Below are 25,099 nucleotides of genomic sequence, written 5' to 3' on the forward strand. Positions count from 1 at the left end.
CCCAATTCTTTCTTTCTCTCTCTCATTTGCGTCTCAAGTTTGTCTGCCTGGTGACTGTTGTGTTGCATACTTTCTTTGTAGCACAGTCAAACCATGATGGAACAAACACGGATAGTCAAGCCTCGATATAACAAACATCGGTTTAATGAAATCCTCAATGTAACGAACTATTTTCACTTCCTGATCTTAGTTCAATTGGAAATCATGTTTCTCTTTCGCGATCTGACGAAGTAATTTCGTGGCATGGTTTCCATAATGTTTTCTGCCATTTCAAGCGTGTACTTGAAGACTCTATGGTTAAATAAATCTAGCCACACACTATGAAAATGTAGGCCGAGGCACAAGTCATTATTTGCACATGTCCTTCCGCACGAAAAGCTTGAGTGGCAAAAACGCCGTCATGCAAATGGGATAATCGCGTTTCTTGATGTGCACGGATAGGAGTGCGGTATGCAGGAAGGAAACACTGCTGCGCCATGTGACATGTTGGTAAAGCACTTACAGAGGCCACAAGATGGGCAGCAACTCAGAGTAACAGTAGCCAATATTGAAGGCCATGCTTTTGTGTGTTACGTCAACTAAAGTCTTGTATTTGTCTTTTTGCTATTGCTATGAATGGAATATCCGTATCTTTTTTCGCTTTTTTTTGCGCCTTCTAATGACAGCTGCGGGCACTAAGCGCGGTCAACCCCGGCATCCAAAATTCACGGCGCTGCGTGACAAGCGACACGCAAATCTTGTTGCCATGGTTCACGCCAATGCATTACTCTCAGCACTATCTGCACCGCACATGCTGGTGCTCATAATCACACCATTGTGGCCCGGCTTTCTTGTGATCATTTGTGTATGAGTGCTTACTGACAAGATGCTATCTACCAGGAATGTTCTGGGAATTTGTTAAATTATTTTTACTGCTGAAACTTTAAAACCTCGACTTGGTGAAATTCATGATTTAACGAACTTTTTCGCTGCAAGTACAGCTTCGATATTGAGGTTTGACTGTATAAGAAATTCATTGCATAAATGAGGTAAGTCTAAAATCTGGTTGGCCGTGCTTTATATAAATGAGTATTCTACTGCTACCATAACAAATCGGAAAGCGCAAGGTTTGAGATGATATTGGTTACTGTGTAACGAATATTGGTTCGCTCGGCAGCTCGAAGTATCGATTGTGGCAGCAAGCAATATATGTGAAACACTCGGAAAGGGCAACTTGAAATGGCACATTCTGGATGCATGTGCGCATTTCTGGCGAATGGCTTCGCTTGGCTTGCTCACAGTCAGCAAGCCTATGTGCCGATCCTGTGTGATCACACTGATTGAACCGTTGCACATTAACGATGCTGCCAAGTGTGTTTATAATTTATCATTGCTCATGTGCCACTTATTGGCACGGCAAGCCACTTAGAAGCCGCCAGAGTTGACCAAAACTCTTTTTTGGGCCATCATGTTCATCATGCTTGTGTTTCTCTCGCTTGAAAAGTTTAAGAAGAAATAAGTTCTGGGGTTTTACATGTGAAAACCATGATCTTATTAAGTGGTTTATTAAGTGGATCTTATTAAGTGGTAGCAGACTCTGACTCAATTTTGACCACCTGGGGTCCTTTAACGTGCACCTAAATCTAAGTGCACGGGTGTTTTTGCATTTCGCTCCTATCGAAATGCAGCCACTGCAGCAGCTGAAATAAATGTTTTTTTAAACGTATGTGTGTGTACAATGCATCTACACTTGTACATGACGAACATTGGATGCAACGAAGGTATTTGCGTGACGAATGTGACTTTATAAAGAGCATTAAATGATCATTAAATAGAGGCAAGGACCATGGGAATTCTTCGTGATCATAATGATGTTTAATTCTCATCCACAGCAACTGGGGCGCACCTTGTTCCTGGCGGCGTGTTCCCTCCTCCGCCAGCAGCGTCTGAGCTAATGATGAGGCTACCACCGCCCCATTGTTTCATGGTGAGGACTCTGGGCCATTGACTGATTTAAGTGTGCGGTCATAAAAAAGTCAGGGCAGGACTTATATGCACTATATTCACTACCTTGACTGCTATAAAAGGCAACGAACAGCTGTTCGAGAGAGAATTGCTGCGAAACGACTAGCGCATGCGCTTTCTCAATGATTTTCATTCTCCTTAGTTGGGCTTTGGAAGAATATGTTGTTAGCCAGATTGATTAAACATAGTTAGGCATGCAAATTTAGCATCATAGCAGACGTGCGCTACAAAGAAGGTGCACATAAACTGTCTTCTGCTCTGCTTGTGTATGTTCTTGCAGTCTGTTTCCATACGTTGGATGCTGTATTCTTAAATCTGTAGTGCCCAACATGCAATTTATGCTGCCCTTATTATGATAATTCAAAAGATTTATTTATGCTTGAGGTACTTAATGCATAGCCTACAGAAAAGCAGTTTTGTGCACTGGAGCCAGTTTTCAGTTGTAGATAATTCAGCGAACCGACTACTAAATAATTACAAATACACTACTAATTAAGTTTTTGTGTGAAGAACATTTCATTGCTTCTTTTTCTTTTTGTACACATGGCCAGGAATAAAGGTGAACAGGTTGTTTAAATTTTTCTTGACATGTAAATATGTTAGGACATTAGATGATTAAAGCAGTGGCGCTTGAGTTTTTTACTGTCAGCCATGGCCACCATCTAAACAGCAAGAGTGCGAGAAGTGCTAGAAAGTGTTTGTGACATCAGCTGTTGTGCTTCTCTGTTTCTTCTTGCCTCCACCAGGGTCCCTTTGCAGCAGTTGATGAGCTGATGGAGGTTTTCAGGAACATGAACCTGCCTGAGAAACGTGAGCCGCCACTTCGTAGCTTTTTAAAGTCCAAGTGTTGCCATTGCACTGCTCAATTGTATTGCGACTCATGGATCTCTTGAATACGTATTGCATGCAACACTGCTTCATTCCTCTTTGTGTGTTTTTTTTTATTCTGCTACATAATCTTTAAAGTCAATGCAAGCACAGCTGTATTTATGTTATGTTCTCGCATGCTTGTCCAGTTTTTCATTCTGGAATTGCAGGTTTGTTACAGCTAAAGTGCATTTAATGGGATGAGTCCCTTCCTGAGGTGGGGATGTACTTCGAGGACTGTATCTAGTGGTGTGCACTGATTTATCGTTGCATTGTAGGGTCCCATTGACCTCACTGTCTCCCTCACTTGTTTGTCTCCGCAGCCCCCCGTCCGAGCGAGAACGGTGTCTCGAAAGACCACTTAAAGCTCTTCGAGCACAGCCAAGCGGCCAGCCTACAGTCGGGCAACCCCGGCGGCGGAGGCGGCGTCAAGCGCAAGCACCGCGACGGTGCCGCCGCTGGTGTAGGCGGCGGCACCAACGCGGGCGGTGCTGGCGCCGAAGAGAGTGAGGAGGAAGACGGTGGCCTCGCGCCACCCGCGCACGACATCTATCGGTCGCGGCAACAGAAAAAGGTGCGCTGAGGCGGTGGGAAGGTGTGCATGCACGTCTGCTTTGTCATGGTGGCTGGTATGTCGTCACCGGCTGTGTGACAGGGAATGTGCGGGTGTGTGACAGATTGTGTCGATGACAGCACACTGCGTTGAGGCAGGATGCCCAAATCTAACCTCCTTTGAGATATCCTTCTGATGAGACAAGTTCTTCAACTTCCCTTCGTGTTTGTTTTGACAAGGGTCTGCTTTACCTCGTAAATAATAGCGGCGAAATTTTTTCCGCCGTATATCGCATTCAAAAGTTAGAGCCGCAGACTGAAGATGGAGCATTCTCAGTGGCAAGTTATCCCTGCAATATCTTGCAAGCAACCTTCTCCACAGGGCAAGATGCCATCTTGTCTGCAGTGTAATGCAGTGCACCGAAGCTTGTTTGCAGTCTTAAACATGCAGCGCTAGTAGAAGCAATGGGACAGAGTAACGTCCTTCAGTGGGCAGTTGGCCTTGCTGACATCGTCTTTTGGCTGGCATCTGCTGTGAACTCACACCGAGTGTATTGTTGTTCCAAACTTTAAAAAGGAACGCTCAAGTCATTTTTCGGGCCGTTTTTATACCATAGCAGATGCAAAATCACTGCAAGTTGCCATCTGATAAGGGAACATGTAGCTTGCCACAGTTTTGTGGCAGGGCCTTCATTTTACTGAGTCCCAGTAAAGGCGGGCTCTGTATGTGACAATGTTTTCCAGTAGAAATAGAGCAGCACCAGGGACTGCTCAGAAAATAGTCTGATGAGGGCTCGCGCCAGTCTTGAGAGCAGTACCAAAGGGACCAGCGCAAGTCTTCGTCAAGAGTAACTTTTAGAGCAGTTCTGTATGTTCACTTTTGTATGCTTGCCCACTGAAAAACACTGGAGAGCTTTAATTTAGGAGATGCAAACAGATTGCGTTTCACTCGTGCACTCAAGCTGCTTGGTTGCCAGCGAGACCCAATTAGACTTTGGTTTCTAAGACTCTCTACCTTTAGCTGAAAGGAAGTTTTGCTGAGAAAGAAAAATTAGAGAGATTTGCGTGGATGTTGTGCCTGAAGTTGGAGGCACCCTCGCACCTGGGGTTCAACTCCAACTGCAATGTGTTGTCATCTGTGCCGGACAGGACAGTCTGCCTCATGCTGGCAAGTTTCCGCTCACACAGCGCAGCATGGTACACTCATCAAAACAAAATCTGGCGTGCCTAAATTTGACTGATGGCAGTGAATGCAGCCGCACGGTTTCTTCAAGTCTGTACAAGTGTAGGCTGTTTGTTTGCGTGCAATCGGGCTCAGCCCTGCCTTGTGTGCCCAAGGGTGTCTTACCCGTGAAGGCACAGCCTTTGTCTGCTCGCGATGCTTGCAACTCCGCTTGTGCAGAGTTTGTGACCAGGGATGCTATTCCAAACACTCCCAGATTCCACCACGCTGTCAAATTCACCTACTTGTCCTCTCTGATTGGCTTACAGGGCAGCTATGCCTTCTCTGATTGGCTCGAAACAACAAAATGGCAGAAGTTTACAGCATGGCAAAATTCGATAGGGCTCAGAAGTAGGTGTCTGTAATATATGCAACTCTTTTTTTTTTCTTTTTTTAAAGCACTTGCACTCTGTCAGGGGTAGGGAAAATCAGCTCTTACTCTTCCTCGGGGGGTAACACTAGAGTAGTTCAACTCTACATTGGAAAAAGAGTCATAAAATAGCGCACTTTTCCCTTACGGTGTGCTAGTGATGGAAAAAAAAAAAACTTAAAAATTGACATCTTTGGTAGTGTTGAAGCTTCTCACTAACATGTCATCATCATCGGCATGATCACCATTTACTAACCCTTAAAAAGTCCCCTGTGGTGTGTTACATAAAGGAGTAGCAAAGATGTCGGTAAAACATAGGGGTCGCCACTTGAAGCATAAAGAAAACAACTTATTCGTACAAAACAAAATGGAAAGAGAACAGAGTTCGAGTCTTAATTTGAAAGGAGCGTGTGAGTGCTGAAGAAAAAAAATGGCATCTGGTAGGGTGTGTTGTGGGGTCTTGGACCATCCACCAGAGACACAGGTCAGCACATTAGACTCTGCACTGCGCTTAGGCCTATTTGTGCGAGCTCAAAGATCTCAGCTGTGTGGCCTCTTGTCTCACTTTTAATAGTCTGCATTTGTGTAGCCAAACCTGAGCATGCCACGAGTCTGGCAGTGTCAAGGAGTTTCACAGCAATGTCTGGGATCTTGTATTTTTTTTCTTTTTTTTTTTGCACCATTGTCAAAAGCGTGTATCACCTACATATTGTATGGCGAGCTGTATGCGTGAGTGTGGTTCTAAGGAACTGCTTGAAGCTGTAGATGTGTCTGATGTGTTTCGTTTCATCACATTTGTGCAATGTAGCCAAAGCTACAATTCGCGTTTTAATATTTGAAGACCAATGTGCAGTAATATTTGAAGAGTCGGTATGCAGTCCTTACTCAGTGTCATTGAGCAGTCCTTATTTGGAAAGCAATCGTGGTAGCTGCAATGTGTGTGAGAAACATTCAAGTATTGAGTTTTCTACAGAAATTCTAGTGCTAGTGTCTAAAGGAATCGACGACTTTCAAATAAATGTTGCACTACAAGTGCAGCAATTCGCTACGATTAGTGCATGTGTGCAAAGATATTGCTTTCATGCATTTAAATATACAATTGCTTGAAAACTTAGAAAGATGAAAGACCCAAGTCCGGAGATTGGCGATCATTCCCTTGGTAGCTGAGTCATCGCGGTGTCGGAGATCACTTCAGTAACTTTAGTATGAAACTCTGTGCATTCAAGGATAATTCGACATGTTTTAAAACCAGCAGTTGCCTTGCCATTCGGTACGTGCAACTTGTTCACGGACACGGGTAACCAGGCAATAACTTCACATGTGGCCGCTGTAGTCTTACTGTAGTGGTTGTTTGACCCGATTTTTAGGCTAAAATGAGCACAAACTTATATTCTGCGTATTTACCAAAACGTCAGTGTACCTTGTAGCTTTGGCTCCAGCGTGTCAGCCTGGCGACATTGAGCGTAGTTGACTGCCTGTTTTGGGTTGAAACCATTCGTGCTCTTGTGTGTGCATGCTTTTCCATTCCATTCATGCTTTTATTAGCTTCTTTTTTTTGGGCCCTTTCTCTTGTAAACTTTTTCATGGTGGTGACTTTTTCAAATGTCCCTGTTTACTGAGTTGGCTTTTATGGCTCTCTCTTCATACGTGCTTATATCCTATCACCTTTTGTCACTGTAATATTTGGTGTGCACATGAAGTTCCTCTAGGAGTACAGTCGACTTCCGTTAATTCGACCCTTACAGGACCGACAAAATTGATTGAAATAACCGGCGGGTCGTATTAAACAAGACGCAAAAGAAACGCAGGAACACCGCTGATTCATTCGGCAGTATTTGCCTGATTCTAACACACCCCCAAATCAAATGCACGGCCACTTTCTATGCGTCCAAAGTAGAAAAACTAATGTCGAAATTACATTAAAGTTCCTAAACAAAGCATTAATCTAATGCAGAACCAATTATTTAGGAAGATAAATGGGCAAGGGTCTAAGACGTGTTGCGTGATGGCGGCCGGTTCCCTAAAGTAAGCTTTGCTTCAATACGTTCGTGTTATGCGATAAAGCATACGAACACCGTGAAGGTGGTTTTGGTTTCGTATCCGACTGCACCGTCCAGGCAATTTTCAACCCAATTTTCATGGCAAAAAAAGTAAATAAATAAAGGAGCGCATTAGAATTGGACAAATACCATAATCAGACATCGTGAGCTGCGGTTCTTGCTTGAAAACCTTTCTAGGGCAGGCCGAACATAGGAGTTTTTCGATGGAGGTGATGTGTGTTCAGCGCATTCATTGTCCCCCAAGCTCCGCTGAGACAGATGCTACCACTAAAGGGGTCGCTATTGGGGTCACCATAGACGGTGCTGACTGGTCAAGTTGGTCAAGATCGAATTAACCAAGAAAGGCCAATTTAAGGTCGAAATAACATAAGTTTGGGCCCATAGAAATGCATGGGTGCTGGCCGGGAAATTCAGGTCAGGATCAAATTAACCGAAAAATCGAATTAACCGTAGTTCGAATTAATGGAATTCTACTGTATTTTCCTCTATATCCTGTGCACATTGTTTGTTGCTCTGTTCAAGATTGATTTTTTTCTGTTCCTGAATGCCTCAAATTTGTAGATGAAGTCTCGCGCAAGTTTTCACTTTGGATAACACAGCAGAACATTATACTGCTCCGAGTTCTAAGTTCAGCATTAGGTGAAGGATTGGGCAGGGACATTCTCGTGGTATAGAGTACTGCTATATATGTAGATTTTGTCGGGTTTTAGCCCTAAATGTCAACTACATGGAACATATTTTGTACATTCTTTCACTTTTTTTTTCACATATTGCCTCACTTGCGCGCTGTAGTCATATCTGAGATGCGCTTTATTTTTGTTCTGCTTCAAGCAACAATCAAATTAAATACCCCCCTTCGGCCGCTAATTAGAATGGGGCCATTGTGTAGTGTTATGAAGAAAGGAAAAAAAAAAATTGAGGAGATGCCCTGGCTCTGTGAAGCCTCACTGAAAAGGCACCTACGACTTGTGAGGCAGCTCCTCCTCTCCCCTCCCACTCCTCCTTCTCCCTTCTACCTACCCATTTCGATCTCGTATCAAGTGAGCCACTTTGCAGTGTGTCGACCGAAGCCACGTCAACTGATAGGAGCATCCTGTCTTCTTAGCACCTGTTGCTATTCACTCCATAAATGAGGGCAGTGAGGCCTAGCACGCCATGTGATTTCCGTCGCACTCTTCGCAATGCATCTCAGATTGTTCTGGCCTCTCCCCAGTTTTTTTTTATTCCCTTCCACCATGCACGGTGTAGTTTAGTCGTAGCCAAGCCGCTGTGCTGACGGTGTGTTGCATATATATCTATATCATTGCCAGCGGATGCCTCTTCAGAGACGAGTTAGTCGTGCATTCTTTTCGTTGTAGTTTTTTTTTCTTCGTTTTAGATAATGCTTTGTTGCTTTCCCTAGGGCAGTATGCCAAGTGTTGCTTTGAAAACCGAACTGAAACCTCCTGAGCACTTGTTCTTCACTAAGCTTCAGGCATGACATCTGCACTGCCTAAACAATGCCTGTTTGACAGCACCGGAACAGGTTCAAATGTGAGAGGATGTGTCATTTTTCACTCCGGTCTCTAGGTCGACGTAAGGAAGGACCTATGCAGGTGTTGGTTCTTTTAAATAAAACGATGCCACACCTCTCGCACCACACTATATATCATTTCTCACAGGCAGTCTGTACTGGCAAGCAAAAATGAAGGTGCAGTCAAATGGTGCAGAAATGTGTAGTGCTTCATTTGTATCACATCATCACAGGCCTTTAATCTACTGACATGAGCCATAGGCCAAGAAGAAAAAAAAGATTATTTAATTTTGAGTCATACCGAAGCAATACTGCACTTTTTTAATAGTCGAAGGATACAAAATGTGCATTGTGCTCAATATCTTCAGTCACCCACCCCTTCTGCGAAAGTGGTTACCGAGAAGTGGCATCATAAGGTAACTTGATACCAACATACTGCACCTAATAGTAGTAACTATGATTTTTAAGCATGAAGTGTAGCAACACAATTGCATACCACTGTCGGTACCTGCACTTTGGGAACCAAAATAGACAGAGAGTTCACAGAAAGATGAACACTTGAATTGAACAGCGGGTGAACAAGGGAAGCCTCAGCCCTGAACCAAGGTTCCGACAAAGGGACTTGCCTTTGTCTGCCCTGACAGAGACATGCCCTCTCGTCGAAACCCTAATTTGAAAGCCAACTGCCATGAAATTTCGCTTTGGAAAAATTGGTTATAAAAGAATAGTCTTGGCACTGAAGTAACCTAAGCAAAAGTTTGAAAGTTTATTTAACATAAGTAAACCATACAATTAGAAAGTACACACTTTCGGGACCCAACAAATTTGTTAAAGGGTCCCTACTAGCGCGCTGCCACCATGCAAAGCTGCAGAACTGTTAATTGTCTAATTTTCTTAATAGCAGGCTTTAAGTAGCACTTAAGCAGATGACGCATGACACCTGGTGGTTAACAGATGCGACGTAACTCCCAGCGCATCGCCTGAGAAATCTTTCATTGTGCTGCGAGCAGCCACAGGTGGCCCCTGATCTCGGAAGTCATGCATTCTGAGCCATGTGTCAGTTCCAGCTAGTGGTATCGGTGGCAAATTATTTTTCAGTTTTGGTATCGAAACCTGTCTGCTCTTGCGAGTTTTTTGTGATGCAGCAACTCCTATTTCGAATGTAAAATTTTGCACGGAGGTTGTTTTATATCTACACCATCTGAAGCTAGGCTTTTTATGTGACCCAAAGTTTTGTTGTAGTTGTTGGCCTTTAAGCTGACACTTCTCTTCCTACCTCTCTGTTTATCAATGCATGTAGTGAGAATTTAAACAGTGACCCCAGGCGTAAGCACAACGTGCAAGTTTTCAGACTTGTAGTTTGCAATCTGCAACGAATCCTGAGCGAAGGCAGTTGTATTTTCAATGATTAGGCAAGCCACATTCTTGAAAGAATTCCAACTTGAAGTCCAAGGCATATAGCTTCGTTCATTCTCACCACATATGGTAATGAATTTGCACATGTACACAGCATAACTCCATGGCAAATGGACATGTCCATTTGCTGTGGATTTTACATGTGCATGTCTCCAGGATTTGCACTCTTTTTGAATGGTTTGTGCAGATAAGAACAGGCACCAGCTAGTCATTTTAATGAAGAATTTGATAGGAAAGGCATCAGACAGTGATGCAAAGTACTTAAGAATGAAATATTTTGGAACCACTCCTTTAGTGGGTGAAATTTTATTGCGACTTCTCGGTCTTGAAGCAGTGAAAAAAAGTTCTTTTTATTTTACATTGTCATTGTCGAGTGATGAGGGTGGCTTTAAAAGGTGTGTTTGTTCTTCGCTTTCTCCGCAGCTCATGTTTTAGAGTGCGGGGTCGAAAAGTTGTCAGACGGTGTTCAGAGAAAGCAGTGACAGAGAATGCTCGTCCAAGCATTTTTGTGTCGTTTGGGCGACTACAGACGGACTTCGAGAGACTGACTGCACGGACCCTTCTTCTCCGATCACATTCTGTTACCTCGTTTTTTTTTTTTTTCTTTTTTCTTCTACACTTGGAGGGACCTGTGACAGGACTCTCGTGGTTTGTTAGACACTGTGGACAGTTTTTTTTTTTCATGTGACTCGTGGTGTACGTACGGGTGGTGCATTTGTGTACAGCAAATTGTGTGTTTGTGAGGACAAATAAGGAAGAAAAAAAAGCGCCTTGAAAGAAAGATGAGGCCTTTAACACGACAGCTGCTTCACTTTTCATCACTGAGACGAAACAAAACTAAGGGATACCTGGTCTCCTAGCATATGCTGCAAACTGTGGTGCTAAGTGTTGTCATGTGGCTTGTTGTTAGTCCCCTTTGCTTTGTTAGGTGAGTTAAACTTGCCAGACTAGTTAAAATGCGTATGTCAATGCAGCTGTGCTGAAAGCATGGTTTTGTGTAAGATTGCAAAATTTTCATGTTCAGGTGAGACCACTTTGCTTCATTCCTGTCTTAAGCACAGTGTTGCTGCATCCCTTCCTTGCGTGCAACTTACACAAGTTTTAGAGGCAGGCAGATGACATTCTTTGTCTGGGGCATGTCTGTGCCTGAATATATAAATATAAAAAGTGAGGAAATGTTTCGTGTAGTTACTATGTGTTGCATATTTTTAAAGAGGAAGAGAGATGACATCCGTGTATGCAAGCTGAAATGCTGAGAGCTGAAATGCTGATGTATTTAAAGTTTCACCTATCAGCACATCATGGCTGATAAAATAAATTTAAATAAAGTTGTTGTGTTAAAGGCTCCACCTTTCCACATCCATCCATTGAGACAGTTTGACAGCACTCATTCCATTTTGAGCTTTGTAGATGATGCGTGTTCATTATTGTAAATACAACTCTGTAAGCCTTTTAAGTGACTCTTGGCAGGCTGTGTGTAACGCTCCAAGTTCACCTATCGTTGGCGAATAAAACCTAGTTTTAAGAACAGTTGTCCATCCATCTGGCGAGTGTGTCATCTGAAGAATGCTTGTTGTTGCGTTGGTGACAATTTCATGTGTACAATCATTATGTACTGAGTTGGGTGATTGTGCTTCCTAAGTTTTGTTCAAATAAAGTCAAATTCTGATAATGTCAGGGGCCTTGTTTCACTCGGACCCACCTCACCCGAGGCCTCGCCCCTGTATTCACAGACTGGCCTCAGCTTGAAGTTCGTACTTAACTTTACTGACCTTTATAGTCACAAACGTCCTCGACTTAGAAGCTTTTCCTTGGCTCCACTGAACGGAGCTCAGTGCTATGCCTTGACTGACCAAGACTGTGCACTGCAGTAGGTCTCCATGGTGACTCCTACACAAGGAATTGGTGGAAACTTACGCTTTCACACTAGCACATTCATGCTTGGCAGTAGATCCCTAAAGCACCGGTTACAAAACTATAAAACTGGGATAGATGTTTAGTATCATCGAAATACCACTTCAGAAGAAAGGTGATGCCGCAATCCACTTTCTTAAGTCAAGGTGCAATTTGAGGAGTATAAGTGTTCTAAAATACAGGTTTGAATGTTGTACAGTGCTGCCACTTGACTGAAGTATATGCCACAGATCAATAATATTACTCAGCGACTCCTGCTGGGATGTGTTCCATTTACTCTGAGAAACTGAAGCAACTCGAGTTATTAAGCAGAAGTGAGCTCAATCGGATGTACTCTCAACTGCAAGGTATAAGTATTTTTATGTGCAGTCTCAAAACAAGTACAGTGTAGTTGCAAAGAAACTTACGCAAGCATATTAGCGCAACTTAGTGCAATTGTTTGAGGGACACGTCTGCACTACAAAGCCCTCAAGTGGGTTTTGACAGTTTTCAAACATGAAGTGAAAGTGGTTGTGTAGTGTGATTGGAAAACAATGACCACTTCAGTAAAAGCAGTGGAACCTCCCCACCCCAGTCCTTGCTTTATGTTGTTGAGACGGTGTGTCATGTAATGGGATCTTGGAGAAATTGCAAATTAGTGCTGCATGAAGCTCAGAATTTGCCTCATTGAGGCCTTCCCTCGGTAAGCCAAATTGGTGTGCAATAACAAACTAGGTTTCGAGAATTGTTACCACCTTTTCATTTGCATGCAAGACCGACTTCAGTAAGACTTACCTGTTTAATCTCATTGCACATTTAACATTAACATTAATATTATGTTGCAGAGTCATACATCAAGCATGGATCGTCGCAATAAAGAATGGTGGCCGACTCAAGAGGCTGTGATGACAATTTGACGAGACCCGAGCTACGAGATCTTTAATTTACATTTATTGCTAATTTGCTTGAGTAAGTTGAGTAAGTTTCTTCGCAATTACAAATAAAGATTCATGCTTCTATAACAGTTAAATGTAGAAGGATGGGCAAATTGCCTTACTAGGTTATGTTAGATATGACTTGTTATAATATAGATAATAAAGTAATTACTTTTGGGCCACCTTAATATGCAAGAAAAGATAGAAAAGTAGTGCTTTACTTGTTATACAATCAGCCACCCAGTGAAAACACTTCATCCATAGGACATCCGAATCATGTCCCAATGTCCATGCACCATTTCGGAGACTGATAGGACGCCCGCCGAACGTCCAGCTTGGGATATCCTACCACGGACATCCCAATGATATCGCACGTGGACCTGTTTCGGATATCCTACCACTGATGCCCCAAGGTTATTCCACATGGATCTTTTTCGCCGTGTACATGAATATTACAGCGAAGATGTTTAGAGCTAGGGTTCCGTGAATGTTTCGTGTCCGTCAACTAAAGCTATCATCATCATCATCAGTGGCTCGAGCGTCGTCGTCGTCTTCCACAGCTGGCTCGTTGGCGCCCCTCGGCGCAACCGCGCGAATGTGCTCGTGTCACTGTTCCCGCGTTCGTCGTCGTCGTCTTCTTCCACAGCAGGCTTCGTTGCCGCTCATCATTCCCGCGTAGAATTTCATCTCTCTTCTGTCGTCGTAATGGGGATGGATGGATGATAAACTTTATTAGCGTCCTTTAGGGATGCGCGCTAGCGCGCAGCGTGCCGCTCCCACGTCGGGACAGATCGGCCAAGCCTCTCCGCCGATCTGTCCCTACGTGGGAGCAGGTATGGGCCATTCATTGTCTTGCGTGACGGACGCATTTAATAACAGAGGTGATACGAGAATGTGTGTGCGTTCCTATCGTCGCGATGTCACCAATCAGGACAAATAAGTATGTTCGTACTTTTGGTCAAATTTCCGTGTCACCTCTGTGTCGTGTGCTAAACAGCTTCGCTGGTCATCCACCGTCACAGAGTGAAATGGCTCATGATTTTTGTTCTCCAATTCAGGCTTTAATTGTCTTTGAGTTTCCTCATTACAGAATTATGTTAACTTTCTCGCATCTTCAAATTACAATCCGAAGCTGTCATGTCTGCAGTTCGTGTGTAAGTCGTACTTTACGAATTTTGTGACGCGATTTACTTTCAAAACTTCAGTTATAGTTCCCCGCCTCTCTTCGAAACTCGGGTTACCCGAGAGCACGTGCCCTTTCCCTTGGCTCGTTTCCTCGCCTTCCCTCCCCCAAGTCCGACCACCGTCGTACCAGCGACCTAACAAGAAAACGGCCGAAAGAGCCAAATAAATTATTCGCTTGAAAATTACAGATCCAAAGCACTTATTGGAATCACTGTGAAGCAAAGATTTGGTCAAAAGGAGTTGCGTTATTGCCGTAAAAACAGCTTTACATGGACCTAGACAATCTGACACTGCAGCAGCACAACCATGCAGCGATTCCGAAGACAATCGTTGAAGTCTCAAAGAAAAATGGGGATGTGACTCCAAACAAGCACAAGAAGATGGGGGTTTGAAGGTATCAACAACGGTCGAACAAGGCAGGTCCGTAATACAGGGAGAGGGGTACGGGGTTCTGACACTCCCCGAAATGATTGCCGCGGCAATATTTGCGGAGCATAACTTACTAGTATGTCGCTATATGTATGTGTGAAAATATATATATATGTTTGTACTACTGTATGACAGCGACATGTGCTTGATTGCCGCGCGATCAAGCGATAAAATTTACCTAATCGTGACTCGAGGGTCGCGATTAGGTAAGCTTTATGAGATGACCGGATAGGGGCCGCAAATTCGAGTTGAGGCCTAACGAATTTCTGATAGGCGAGTTGTCTGGTGAGGGCAAGAGCACCAGTAAGCTTACGTTTAAGATACTGTAGCGTACGTGAGGCTTTAGCAGTTATTTTTTCAATGTGCGTGGACCATCAAAGGTTCGGTGTAAGGAGATAATGCCGAGGTACTAATTGTAAGAGTTGGTGCGTGTAACGAGGCTATTATCTATAGTGAGTAATCAAAATTGGAAAGTTCCTTTTTCTGGGTGAATGGTGTTAGTTGGCATTTATCAGTGTTTAGGGTCATTTGCAAGGGCAACTCCAGTTAGTAATACGCGTTCAAGATCATGTTCAAGATCGCCGAGTTCTGAGAGTGAGCAGATTTGACGATAAAAATTACGGAGTCGTCTGCAAACAAACGTATGGATGATGTTATTTCAGGCGGCAGATCACTAATATAAATGAGAAAATGTAATCGTCCGAGAACGCTTCCCTGCAGTACACCTGATGTTACATGGCTAATACTGGAGGTGCAGTTATCGACGACGGTGAAATGCATACGGAATGACAAATTCTTTAAACGGGATACTGGGGGTGTGCTGGTGCATCCTGCAAAATTTCGGAAAGGGGGCTTCCGTCGGACCCGAATTGATCCGATGGATTCGAACCGTGTTCCCTCAGCCCAGCAGACTGGTGATGTGCCCATTAGACCATGGCTATCCAGGGACCAAAGTTGGCGGAAAAATAGTTGGAGACCCAGACAGACATGAATTGGTAAAAAAAAAAAACATAGTACTCCCAAAGTGCATGAAGTTCCCTAAGGTTTATAATTGAATTAAAAGAAAACAAAATAGTGACAGAATAAGAAAAACGTTATCGATCGTCTCTCTCCACAAGTTGGGCAGAGGGGGGAGAGTGTGGCAATAAATCTTTGAGGCAACGTAATTGATAACGTAATTGGGTAGACATTCCTTGAATTTTTCTGGTGTGAAAGAAATTTTTGCACCTAGGGTAGAGGAAATGTCGATACTCTGCGAAATTAGCAGCATGGTTATTTTTTTTGGAGGGGGGGGGGATACCTGCATGTCTCCTGAATCTAACAGTAGTTGTGTTAATTCGGGCAGTAGTGACTGAACAGGACTGCTTAGGACCGCTCTCGCCAGGCTGCAGTCAGCCATTTTGTTCATCCATGAGTTCATATATGGCCAGTTACTCAAATCAATCTAATTATGTTTATGTGAACAGGCACTATAGAAAACCTGCATAGCGTGTTATGTCTCTGCATAGGGTGTTAAGTGGTCAACGGCAACCATAATCCACCTGTTGCCGGACGGAGTTGCCCATATAGATCGACACCGACACGATCAAAGGGCCGGGATGGGCACGCCAGGGGTTGTAAGTTCACCGGCCGAGAGGTGCGGTGGAGATTTGGGGTGCTGAAATTTCCGGCAAATAGAAGGGAAAGCAGTGCCGTATACAGTGTAATCTCGTTGATACGATTTTGCATAATACGTTTTTCGGGATAATACCTTTTTAACAGCGGAGCTGTTTAAGCCTGCCGTTACGGTTTAGCCACCGTACGGCCGTAGTGTGTGCCGCCTTCCACTGCACGTTGCCTAGCAACTACCTCGCGAAGCGGCGTGTGCTTCGCCTCCTCTCCGTGCCGTGCACATGTTGCTTTGACATGGGACCGTACGTTAAGGAGAGGGAAGGAGAGCATGAGGGCGTCGCGCGCTATGCTCGGGAGAGAGGAAGTAAGAGAGAGAGAAAAACAAATTGTAGCAGCACCAACGAGGCAACGCGCAGAGGTGCTACTGACGCCATCCGCGCTTCCCCGTTTCCCCGCATTAGCGCCGAACGCTCGCGGTGTCCGTGACTGCAGCAGGCGCCTCTGGCGGCGGCTCGGCCGAGCTCCCACCAGCTGCGCGCTAGTGCGCATCCGCCGTGACGTCATCCCGGCATGTCGTCTGCTGCGCGCCGCCCGTACTACCCCTATTCTAGCCACTGTACCCGTACACTGTGCAAAGCTTTCGCCCCACTTCCCCTACGTGTGCTTGGGCTGCAAGTGCTTCGCGAGGCGTTCCCCGATGCCACAGACTACGAGGAAATGCTTATAAACTTCGTATAACTTAGCATCACCTGGTATGACTTCGTATAGCCAGGGCCACCTAGGAACCGATCAGCTAGCTCCGCGGTGTCTTTAGCATTGCGCCACTAGTGCAATTAAGCTACTCCGTTTATTTTTTTAATTTCCCAGCTAATGTCTTACAGGAGCAATGTGTTTCCGATAATGCGTTTTATTTTCCGGTTCCCGTGAAGATAGTATCAACGAGATTCCACTGTAAGACCAGTGGGAGTCTAACCGCCACGACGCCTAAACCTGTCAGACAAGATTTTTTTTTTTTTTTCGCAGCTGCAACATCTGACTGTTTAAGAAAGAGTAGCGTGACTCCAGCCCTTTACTACTGGCGTGAAATGTACACCTTCGTTCGGAACGTTGTTCGCTCTTGTAGTCCGCTCTTGTCTGACAGTTTTAGGTGTCGTGGCCGGCGACCAATGCTTGGCTTTCCAGGCAAAAGTTCGCCAATAAGGGGAGATTTCTAACTCACACTTTTGACAACTTCAGATGATTTGGCATTTCTGGGACCTGGGTATCCTCTACCAATTCTAAAAGAGCGGTTGGCTAGGTGACTCGTAGAAGTTGTACGAGCCTGAAAAATGGTAATAAATGATGCCTCTTTTTGCCCACCGAGAACACGTAGAAAGTCGCAGTTTCACCCAAAAGGCGAAGCATCGATTGCGATACCAAATTAGCTGTTGTAGTAAGGTTAGTAGTTTTATCGGCAGTATAAATTGTAGTAAACATTTGCTTACTGTAACACGCAGGCATGAGGGAACAAGGAATGGCTTTATTACAAAGTACTCTGGTATTTATACCTTGCTCTTGGGGAGCGCTCTTGGGCTGAGACATGCGCAGTAGTCGTCTTGTGCGCGCGTGCGGATGACGACGCCTTCTGCCGCACTTACTAACCGAATGAATAAGCTTGGTGTCACGCGCGCACGGGCAAACATGAAAGGTCTCAATGACCGCGGACACTCGTTGTCAGAACGCTGGCGTGAGCGGCAGCGAACGCTTCGTGCTGCCTTTAGCTTGAACGGGTCTTCGAAACATGAGATTACGCGACCTCCAACACTATAAGCGCGCACGAACCCACAAGCCATCTCTTCTCGCGTAACCTTTGTACCCGCCGCAGACTGTCTTCAAGTTTAAGGTGCAAAACAGATGATTTGACGAAACAATAGACCACGCTCGGGCATTCTGGACGGGTTTCGAGGCGAGAGCGCTGGCAACTCCACTAACCACGGTGGTAAGCGCAAGGGATGCTTTGAAAATTCTGTCGTCATGGGTCAGGCGCCCCAGTCTTTCTCCATGTTTCAAGGCAACGCATTTAAAGCGAGGAACGACGCTCGCGCGGTAGCAGAAAACCACTCGTTATACTTCCTACGTGCCTCCATGCCTGTGACGGCAGCATAGCATAAAGAGAGCGCCACTAAAAGTTACCACGTACCAAGCAATCTCCAATGGTCCTGCAACCACGTGGGCCGAATCCTACCCAAAAGCCACCGCGCACAAGGCCCCGGAGAGCGGGAGGGGTGGCGTAAGAGGAGGTTGGCCTGCCCACCTTGCCGAGGATAGCGGAGTAACGTGACGCTCCTTTCCATGATCCATCCAGCGCCAAAACAGAGGAGGTGCTGCTCCATCTCAAGTAACGGCTAGGGTGCAAAACGTGCGCCCACCTGATAAAAAGGGGGAAACCACGTCATCATCATGATCATCAGCTGCTTGCAGAAGCTACACGAATTCTTACCCAATAGGAAAGTCGAATGCTCTTCGAGGTGTGCTCCTCCCCGCCGCGTTGTCTGCTCAGCGTCTGCTTGCCATCCAGTTACATGCTCCATATAGTTGGTGGATTGCCTAAAAAAGTCACTGCCCCTTCCACTCCGTGAAGATGGTCGAACAGCGAAGCTGTGAACGGCGCTACTTGCGGCGGGTGGGACGCGTCGGCGTCGGCGTCCACGGGCGACGGCGTTCCTAGCGCGTTCCTCACGCTTCTTCTACGACGTTACCAGAAAAAAAAAAAAAAAAAAAACACCGCATATCCACGGGGTGAATGATGATGAGTGGGCGAAGCTCCGGAGGGAATCATCGGTAAACCGTGAATCTTCCGTGTAATTCGCCCAGTCTCGCCGCACTAAATCGAACGATTCACTTCCACCAATGACACGCGTCATATGTGACGTCATTCCTATTTTATAACAGCGCCCTTCATTATAATTGCACCATCTCCCGCTTAAGGGGACGCTAGCACAAACGCGTTAGAAACGTGCAGTACTCTCTAGTAAGGGGGAGAGGCCACAGCGTCTTACGCAGCCGTTTACACATGCCGGAACGTGCACCGCGTTTGCCGACGCCATCACATGACTGCTGAGAGAGTATAACCCCCGTATTCATAAACGCTCCTCGACTTGAACTTGACTTGCCACCGCCTTCAACGCGTTTCGAACGCGCTGCCCAAGGCGGTGGCAAGTCAAGTTCAAGCAACGCCTCCTATAAAGACTTTATAGGAGGCGTTGGTTCAAGTCGAGGAGCGTTTATGAATACGGGGGCAACGCTTCCTATAAAGACAGGAGGCGTTGACGGGGGTAATAGGCGGAGAGGCCACAGCGTCTTACACCAGCTTCTTACACGGGCCGTAACGCGCTAGCACAAACGCGTTAGAAACGCGCAATCTTTCGTTAATGTTTGGTATTTATTGTCATCGTGGTGCGCGTGTCCATGTGCGCTTCGTGGCGTAGTGGTTAGCGCCGCGCGTTCGGAAGCGAGGGGTCCCTGGTTCGATTCCGCGCTACGGACACAACTTTCGGAATTTTTTTTAAAGTAGACGTGGCTACATACTACGACGACGACTACCACTACTACTACTACAGAGGAGGGACAGACCCACACACTAAGGAGCTTCGCCCCTAAAAGTCATTGACCAAAGCTACGTATATACAGCCAACGCTAACTCCTCTCACACCCCGCTCCTCCGTTGACCCATTTTTTTCGCACACGGCCATTGGCTGGCGCGTGTCACTCTCTCCCTCCAATGCGAGTATTGGACGGCGCGACTTACGTCAATCCCCCTCTCCGTTCTCGTTTTCATCTGCACCCTCTCACAGCATTCTCACAGGGGAAAGGGGCCACTCCAACTCCTTTCCCCTGTTGAGTTCTTTTCCTATCCTCTCCCGCTAGGTCACGTGGACTCCTTAGCAAGATAACTGCTGTGGAGTAGACGCCGTTAACGCCGTGCAGGCGTGGGACTAGCCGAGTGCGCGACGAGTTGACGTCCTCGCCGGACCTCCAATAAAGTTCTTTCACTCACTCACTCTCTCACTCACTCAGAGTCACGTGTCTTGCAATAGTGCTGAATGTTATACTTTCATCTTCCAATTTGTTCATTGTATATTTACTTTTAATATTGAGTGTACCTTGTACACGCGAATACACCCTTTTTGCTTTGTTTCTCCATTTCATCCTGAAGATAGCTTACTTTTGACATGCGACTCCCTTGTTAGTAGACATTTTGGTATTTTCACGTGATGACTGTGCCGTTGTGTTCACGATGCGATCTGTGCACGCTTGTGACAACTAATTTGCAATTTCATTGTTACTACAATTGATCCGAACGCACACCATGCCGACAAGGTATGTTGCATATTAGAGTTGCAAATTCATTCTCGCACCCTTTTCACGCAGCCTGGTATTGTTTACCGCACACTACATCTCAGTGTGCAGGGATATGTGATCTTCCGTTTTCAGAGCGCAGCAAGTGGGACCAAAAACGACAAACGATTTTGTGCCGTAATTTCTTACCTGTGGCAGCAAAATTAAAGCCATTAACTTTTCATCCTCAATGATAACAATATAGTCTTCGTGCCTCTTATATGTAGCCAGGCTTGCATGCATGCTCAGTCACTACAATAAAGAATTAATTTTGCACTTGTTATGCACGTCTCTTGTGTGATGCATGCACACACATGTGCGTACGCATGTGATTGACACTACTACTTAGAGTAGTCTGTATTTGCACTATTGAGATGACAAGTATCTGAACAGATACCTGCCTGCATATGGGTTTGTTTGCTCAATCAGACTAGGTAAATGTTGGCAAAACTTTGGTACAAAATAGGGGCTCTAAATTTAGCCCACGCTACAACATGTAAACTTGTTGCATAATCGCCAGCTTTTGAATAATCAAGGATGCCAGATTTTTTTTTCAATTAAATGTTAATTCCGTCGGTAAGTTTAGCTCACACAAATAAATTAAAGATGCAAGATCATCATAACAGCAAAAAAAAAAAAAGTCACTAGAAGAATTGAAGAAACAGAGCGAACCCTACAACAGAAACAGATAATAAAGAAAAAAAAAAACTAAAAATTGGTACAACACTACAATTAAATGCTACAAGAGGATATGGAGAAGAGGCTACACAATAGAGAGTTTTAGATTAGGGGGACGCAAGCGTAGGGGCCCCAAGCGCTAGCAGGCCCCTACGCTTGCGTCCCCCTAATCTAAAACTCTCTAATGTGATATGACACAATAATTAAACTGCATAAAATAACAATAGATAATAAATGAAAAACAAAAAAAAACTTATATGAATGACCAGGTGTGATGCAATAATATAATATGAATATCAGTCTCGACAATAATATGGGCAATATCGTAATCATGAGAGGAATAGTTGATGGACTATAGACCGGCTGGCCGTTTTCTATGGTGGGCAACCCATCACCGGTTGCGGCCTGGAAGATTTCCGTTTCTTCATCGCCCAGGAGCACCCCAGTATATATAGTGGTTCAGATAGTGGGGAAAGGATGCTATTTTCTGCTTCCCAGAAGGGAGCACGGCTCAGCATCGGGGGGAAGGGAAGAGGGGGAAGAAAAGATAGGGGGAAGGGGTAGGTAGGGTGTGGAAGTGGCAGCAGCTCGCCGTGGCAAGGACCGCAAGGGGCAGGCAGGCGGGAGGGCTCCTTACAGGGAGGCAAGTCCTGCCACAGCGGCAAACTCCAAGAAGGATAGCAAAGATGTGACAGGACTATGGCGGGGGAAGAGGAAGTCTTCCAATGAGGTGGCTGGAAGGCCAAGGCTGTGGTACGCCACTGTCATCGCGTGCCTAGGGGTCGCGAGGGCTTGACAGTGGCATATGATATGCTCCAGGGTCTCTGGGGAGCCGCATTTCCTGCAGGCCGGGGATGAGACTCGCCCCACGCTGAACTTGCGAGCGGCTGGCCATGCGCTCCCCGTCCTGAGGCGCAGGAGGAGGGTTCGTTCTTGCCTGTTGAGGCCAGTGTCGGGGAGTGGTCGCGGAGGTTGTCCGCTGGCCACGCGCTTGTCCGGGTGTGCAGCGGTGAGCAGTTTCAGCAGCCGGTGACGTGTGAAGTCCCCCGCTGCCACTGCCGTGACATCCTGCAACAGAACCAAGTAAGCAAGGAATCGAAAGCTGCGACCGCGACCGTCTTCGCTAAGTGTGTGTGTGTGTGGGGGGGGGGGGGGGGGGGGAGGAGGAGGATGCCACCACGTAAACGTTAGATACGGAAAGAGATACCGCCGCTGAAACCACAAAAGGCGCCGCAACGACTAAAACAAGCGCCTATAGCTGGAATCTGTGAGATACGCAGCAGATATATACTACACACAGGACGTCGAAAACCGAAGGAAACAAGCACTAGCTGACTACGAGGTAAAACGTTAGCCGCCTCGCGTATCTCGCAACCATCTCACAAGGCGGAACGCAGTTGAGAAGATAACGACGATGCGCGCGCGGTTGAGAGAAGGAGAACGCCACACGTGAAAATGATCGTATCTGCGAAAGCGATTGCTCAAGCATAGCTCGCAGCGATCACGCCGCCCACCGGCGTTGATGAGTTGGTGGTCTGTCATATTTTGACAAGACACGGAAAAACAGGATGCCGGTATACATTTGTCGTGCCAATCAGCTTGGACTTTGGTTTCGGAGGGTTGTTTCGGCTGGTATATATGATTTCCATCTTCTGGCCCCTGTGCTGAATGAGCTGGGGTTGCTTAACTGACGCACGGAAATGCGCACAGCCTGTGCCCAGCGAAACGCTTCACACGAAAAAGCGAATGTACGTGCGGTTATGTGAACAAGCTGGTCATTACTCAACTAGCACCCCATTAACATCGACGGCCTAGTACACATCGGCAACATCAGCTTCGACGCAACCCAAGCATATGACGGAGAGACGAGCGACCACTTTCGCTAAGTGCAGAAAAAGCAGATATCACCGCATATACGCGAGAGATGAGAGAGAGGAAAAAAAAAAAAAAAAAAACTTTCAGAGAGCAGCAAGATCAAATTTGTGCCATAATCGTGCTGGCTGGCTCTGGCAGCGCGCGTGTAGCCAGAAGTGGACAATCGTAGAGGCCCATTTGGACGATTAAGCTATGGCGGCCATAATTAAGCCCTACTCGAAGATGGCACAAAATGGTAAAACCAGGCGCCGCCTCAACGTTCAAATTTGACGCGCCAAAGAAAAGCATGACGTCGACAGGGCTCGCGTAGCCAAAATCTCTGACGTCAAGCGCGAGCGCGTCGCCTGCTGCCCCCTACCGGCCGCTGTTGTCGTGGCTGCCGTGGCGCGCTTGTTTTCGCCAGACGAGTTTTGACTGTCGTCTGCGATGGGATACGAGCTGTATGTGGTGTTTTGAATGTGGTGAATGCTGGTGCCGCCTTTTTCTGCCTCTTGGATTTTTTTGCACGCTCCGCATCGGACATACGTGATTTTCATCGTCTGCACGCTCTGCAACTGCTGACTGCAACAGGTGAGTTTTGATGCGATATCGCCGCGGAGTGGTTTCGTAGGTTTTGAACGTCGCGCTGTGCGTTTCGCGAGCCAAGTGGGCAGCGGCAAAGTTTGAAACACCCGTGTGTACGCGCTAACCAGGCATTCCGAGTTCAACTAGCGGTTGCGTTATCGAAGGCGTTGCAGCCATTTCGTTTTGGGAGTACATGCGTTTGTGATGTGTTTGTTTCGCCGCGCATAATGTTTTAGCGTAGAAGTCTGCTCGTTGGCCTTGGGCATGCTCACTGGTTTGTCTTCTGTGCGTTACAATTTACGTCTGTTGGAAGGAAATCGCCGCGCCATATTTTACGTTAATGAGCCTGCGGATGTTCACGGCTTGAACTTATAGTCGCGCAGAAAGTAAACTTAAATGATGTTTTTTAATAAATATTTGAATGCAAGAGCAGTCTAAACCCCCCCTCCCCAGAAAAAAAAAAAAAAAAAGTTGCAGTATACTAAAGTGGTTGTAGTGCCAGTAACTTTATTCGTTGTAAGGGAAAAACAATATGCTGGTGACATATCGCTTAATTTTTCACTGCACACACATGAACCATTCCGAGGCCGCAGTGGAAATACAAGGCAGTGTCTTTTCTTCCGGCAGCCGGGAGAATTTCTGAAACGAATTTCTCCCGGCAACGACATCCTATTGGCTCTCGGAAGGTTAGGTTAGATTAGGTTAGGGCAGGGCACACCTGCAGGTTCTCGGGCAACCTGCAGGCAGTTTTTCTCCGGCTGTTTGTCACGTGACTTCCGAGCGTCAATAGGAGGTGAGTGCCGGGAGAACAGACTCTGCCAAAATCCGCAAGCTAACTGAAGTGAGGAACTGGAGTTAGGTGACACTGAAAGTGGCAGTTACAACCGTTGCGAATATTTAGATTCGTTGTCTGCTACTGGACTTATGCTCTAGATGCCTATGTGGTATTACACCTCTGTTTTCCGTTGAAACAAGTGTTGCTGCAGAAGTGGTGGCGGGCGTGGAATTTCTGCGGCGTCCGCTCACCCGTAAATGCGCGTAACCGTACTTGCATAATTGACCTGGGCACTTAAGTGGCTCATTCACCTTCGCAACTGTCGCGCAGTGCTTGCTTCAGTGTAGAAAAAAAAAAAAAAAAAAACCGAGTTGCGACATTTATGCAGCGATGTCCGCACATGGGCGCGGGGAGGAGATGAGCGACAGTTGGGCCATGTATAACTTATCAAAAAAAAAAAAAATCGGGCAGTACTCATCTGCGATGACTGTCCAAGTACGCGAATGACATTATCTTGAGATGGATGGATGGATGCAAAACTTTAATGAAAGCCCTGAGGTACCCCCTACTCGGCGCGCAGCGGACCGCTCCCACGTTGGGACAGTCGGGCCATGCCCGACCGCCGTATCGTGGACCCTCAAGACAGCCCATAGTTGCGCCCCAGATTCGGGGCTCTTGAGATGATATCTCTATGATATCTTGAGATGAGAATTTTATAGCACACTGAATGGGTATTTATTGTTCCATGTACTACATTCTGTACACTTTACAGT

The 25,099-nt window shown here is 46.0% G+C and overlaps 2 protein-coding genes across 6 annotated transcripts in view; both read left to right on the forward strand.

Annotated features, from left to right (window-relative positions):
* Window positions 1-12,919, forward strand: part of LOC119464476 (cleavage stimulation factor subunit 3-like) — a 70,152-nt gene extending 57,233 nt beyond the window's left edge. For 2 of the 3 annotated variants that reach the window (XM_037725466.2, XM_049656305.1), the window contains 4 exons: window positions 1,872-1,966; window positions 2,751-2,814; window positions 3,195-3,445; window positions 12,743-12,919. In XM_037725466.2, the coding sequence (XP_037581394.1) occupies window positions 1,872-1,966; window positions 2,751-2,814; window positions 3,195-3,445; window positions 12,743-12,814 (482 nt within the window). In that variant the 3' untranslated portion in view covers window positions 12,815-12,919. Of the gene's footprint in view, window positions 1-1,871; window positions 1,967-2,750; window positions 2,815-3,194; window positions 3,446-10,427; window positions 11,677-12,742 lie in introns of those variants that run through there. The other variant, XM_037725467.2, reaches the window with a different exon arrangement.
* A 10,458-nt stretch (window positions 12,920-23,377) lies between these two features.
* The window catches only part of LOC119464480 (uncharacterized), a 187,757-nt gene continuing 186,035 nt past the window's right edge, over window positions 23,378-25,099 (forward strand). For all 3 annotated transcript variants that reach the window (XM_049656113.1, XM_049656112.1, XM_037725469.2), the window contains exon 1: window positions 23,378-23,557. The gene's annotated coding sequence lies outside the window, so the exon portion shown is untranslated. The remainder of the gene's footprint in view (window positions 23,558-25,099) is intronic.

Source organism: Dermacentor silvarum, chromosome 9 (genome assembly GCF_013339745.2).
Source record: "Dermacentor silvarum isolate Dsil-2018 chromosome 9, BIME_Dsil_1.4, whole genome shotgun sequence".
Lineage (NCBI taxonomy): Eukaryota > Metazoa > Arthropoda > Arachnida > Ixodida > Ixodidae > Dermacentor > Dermacentor silvarum.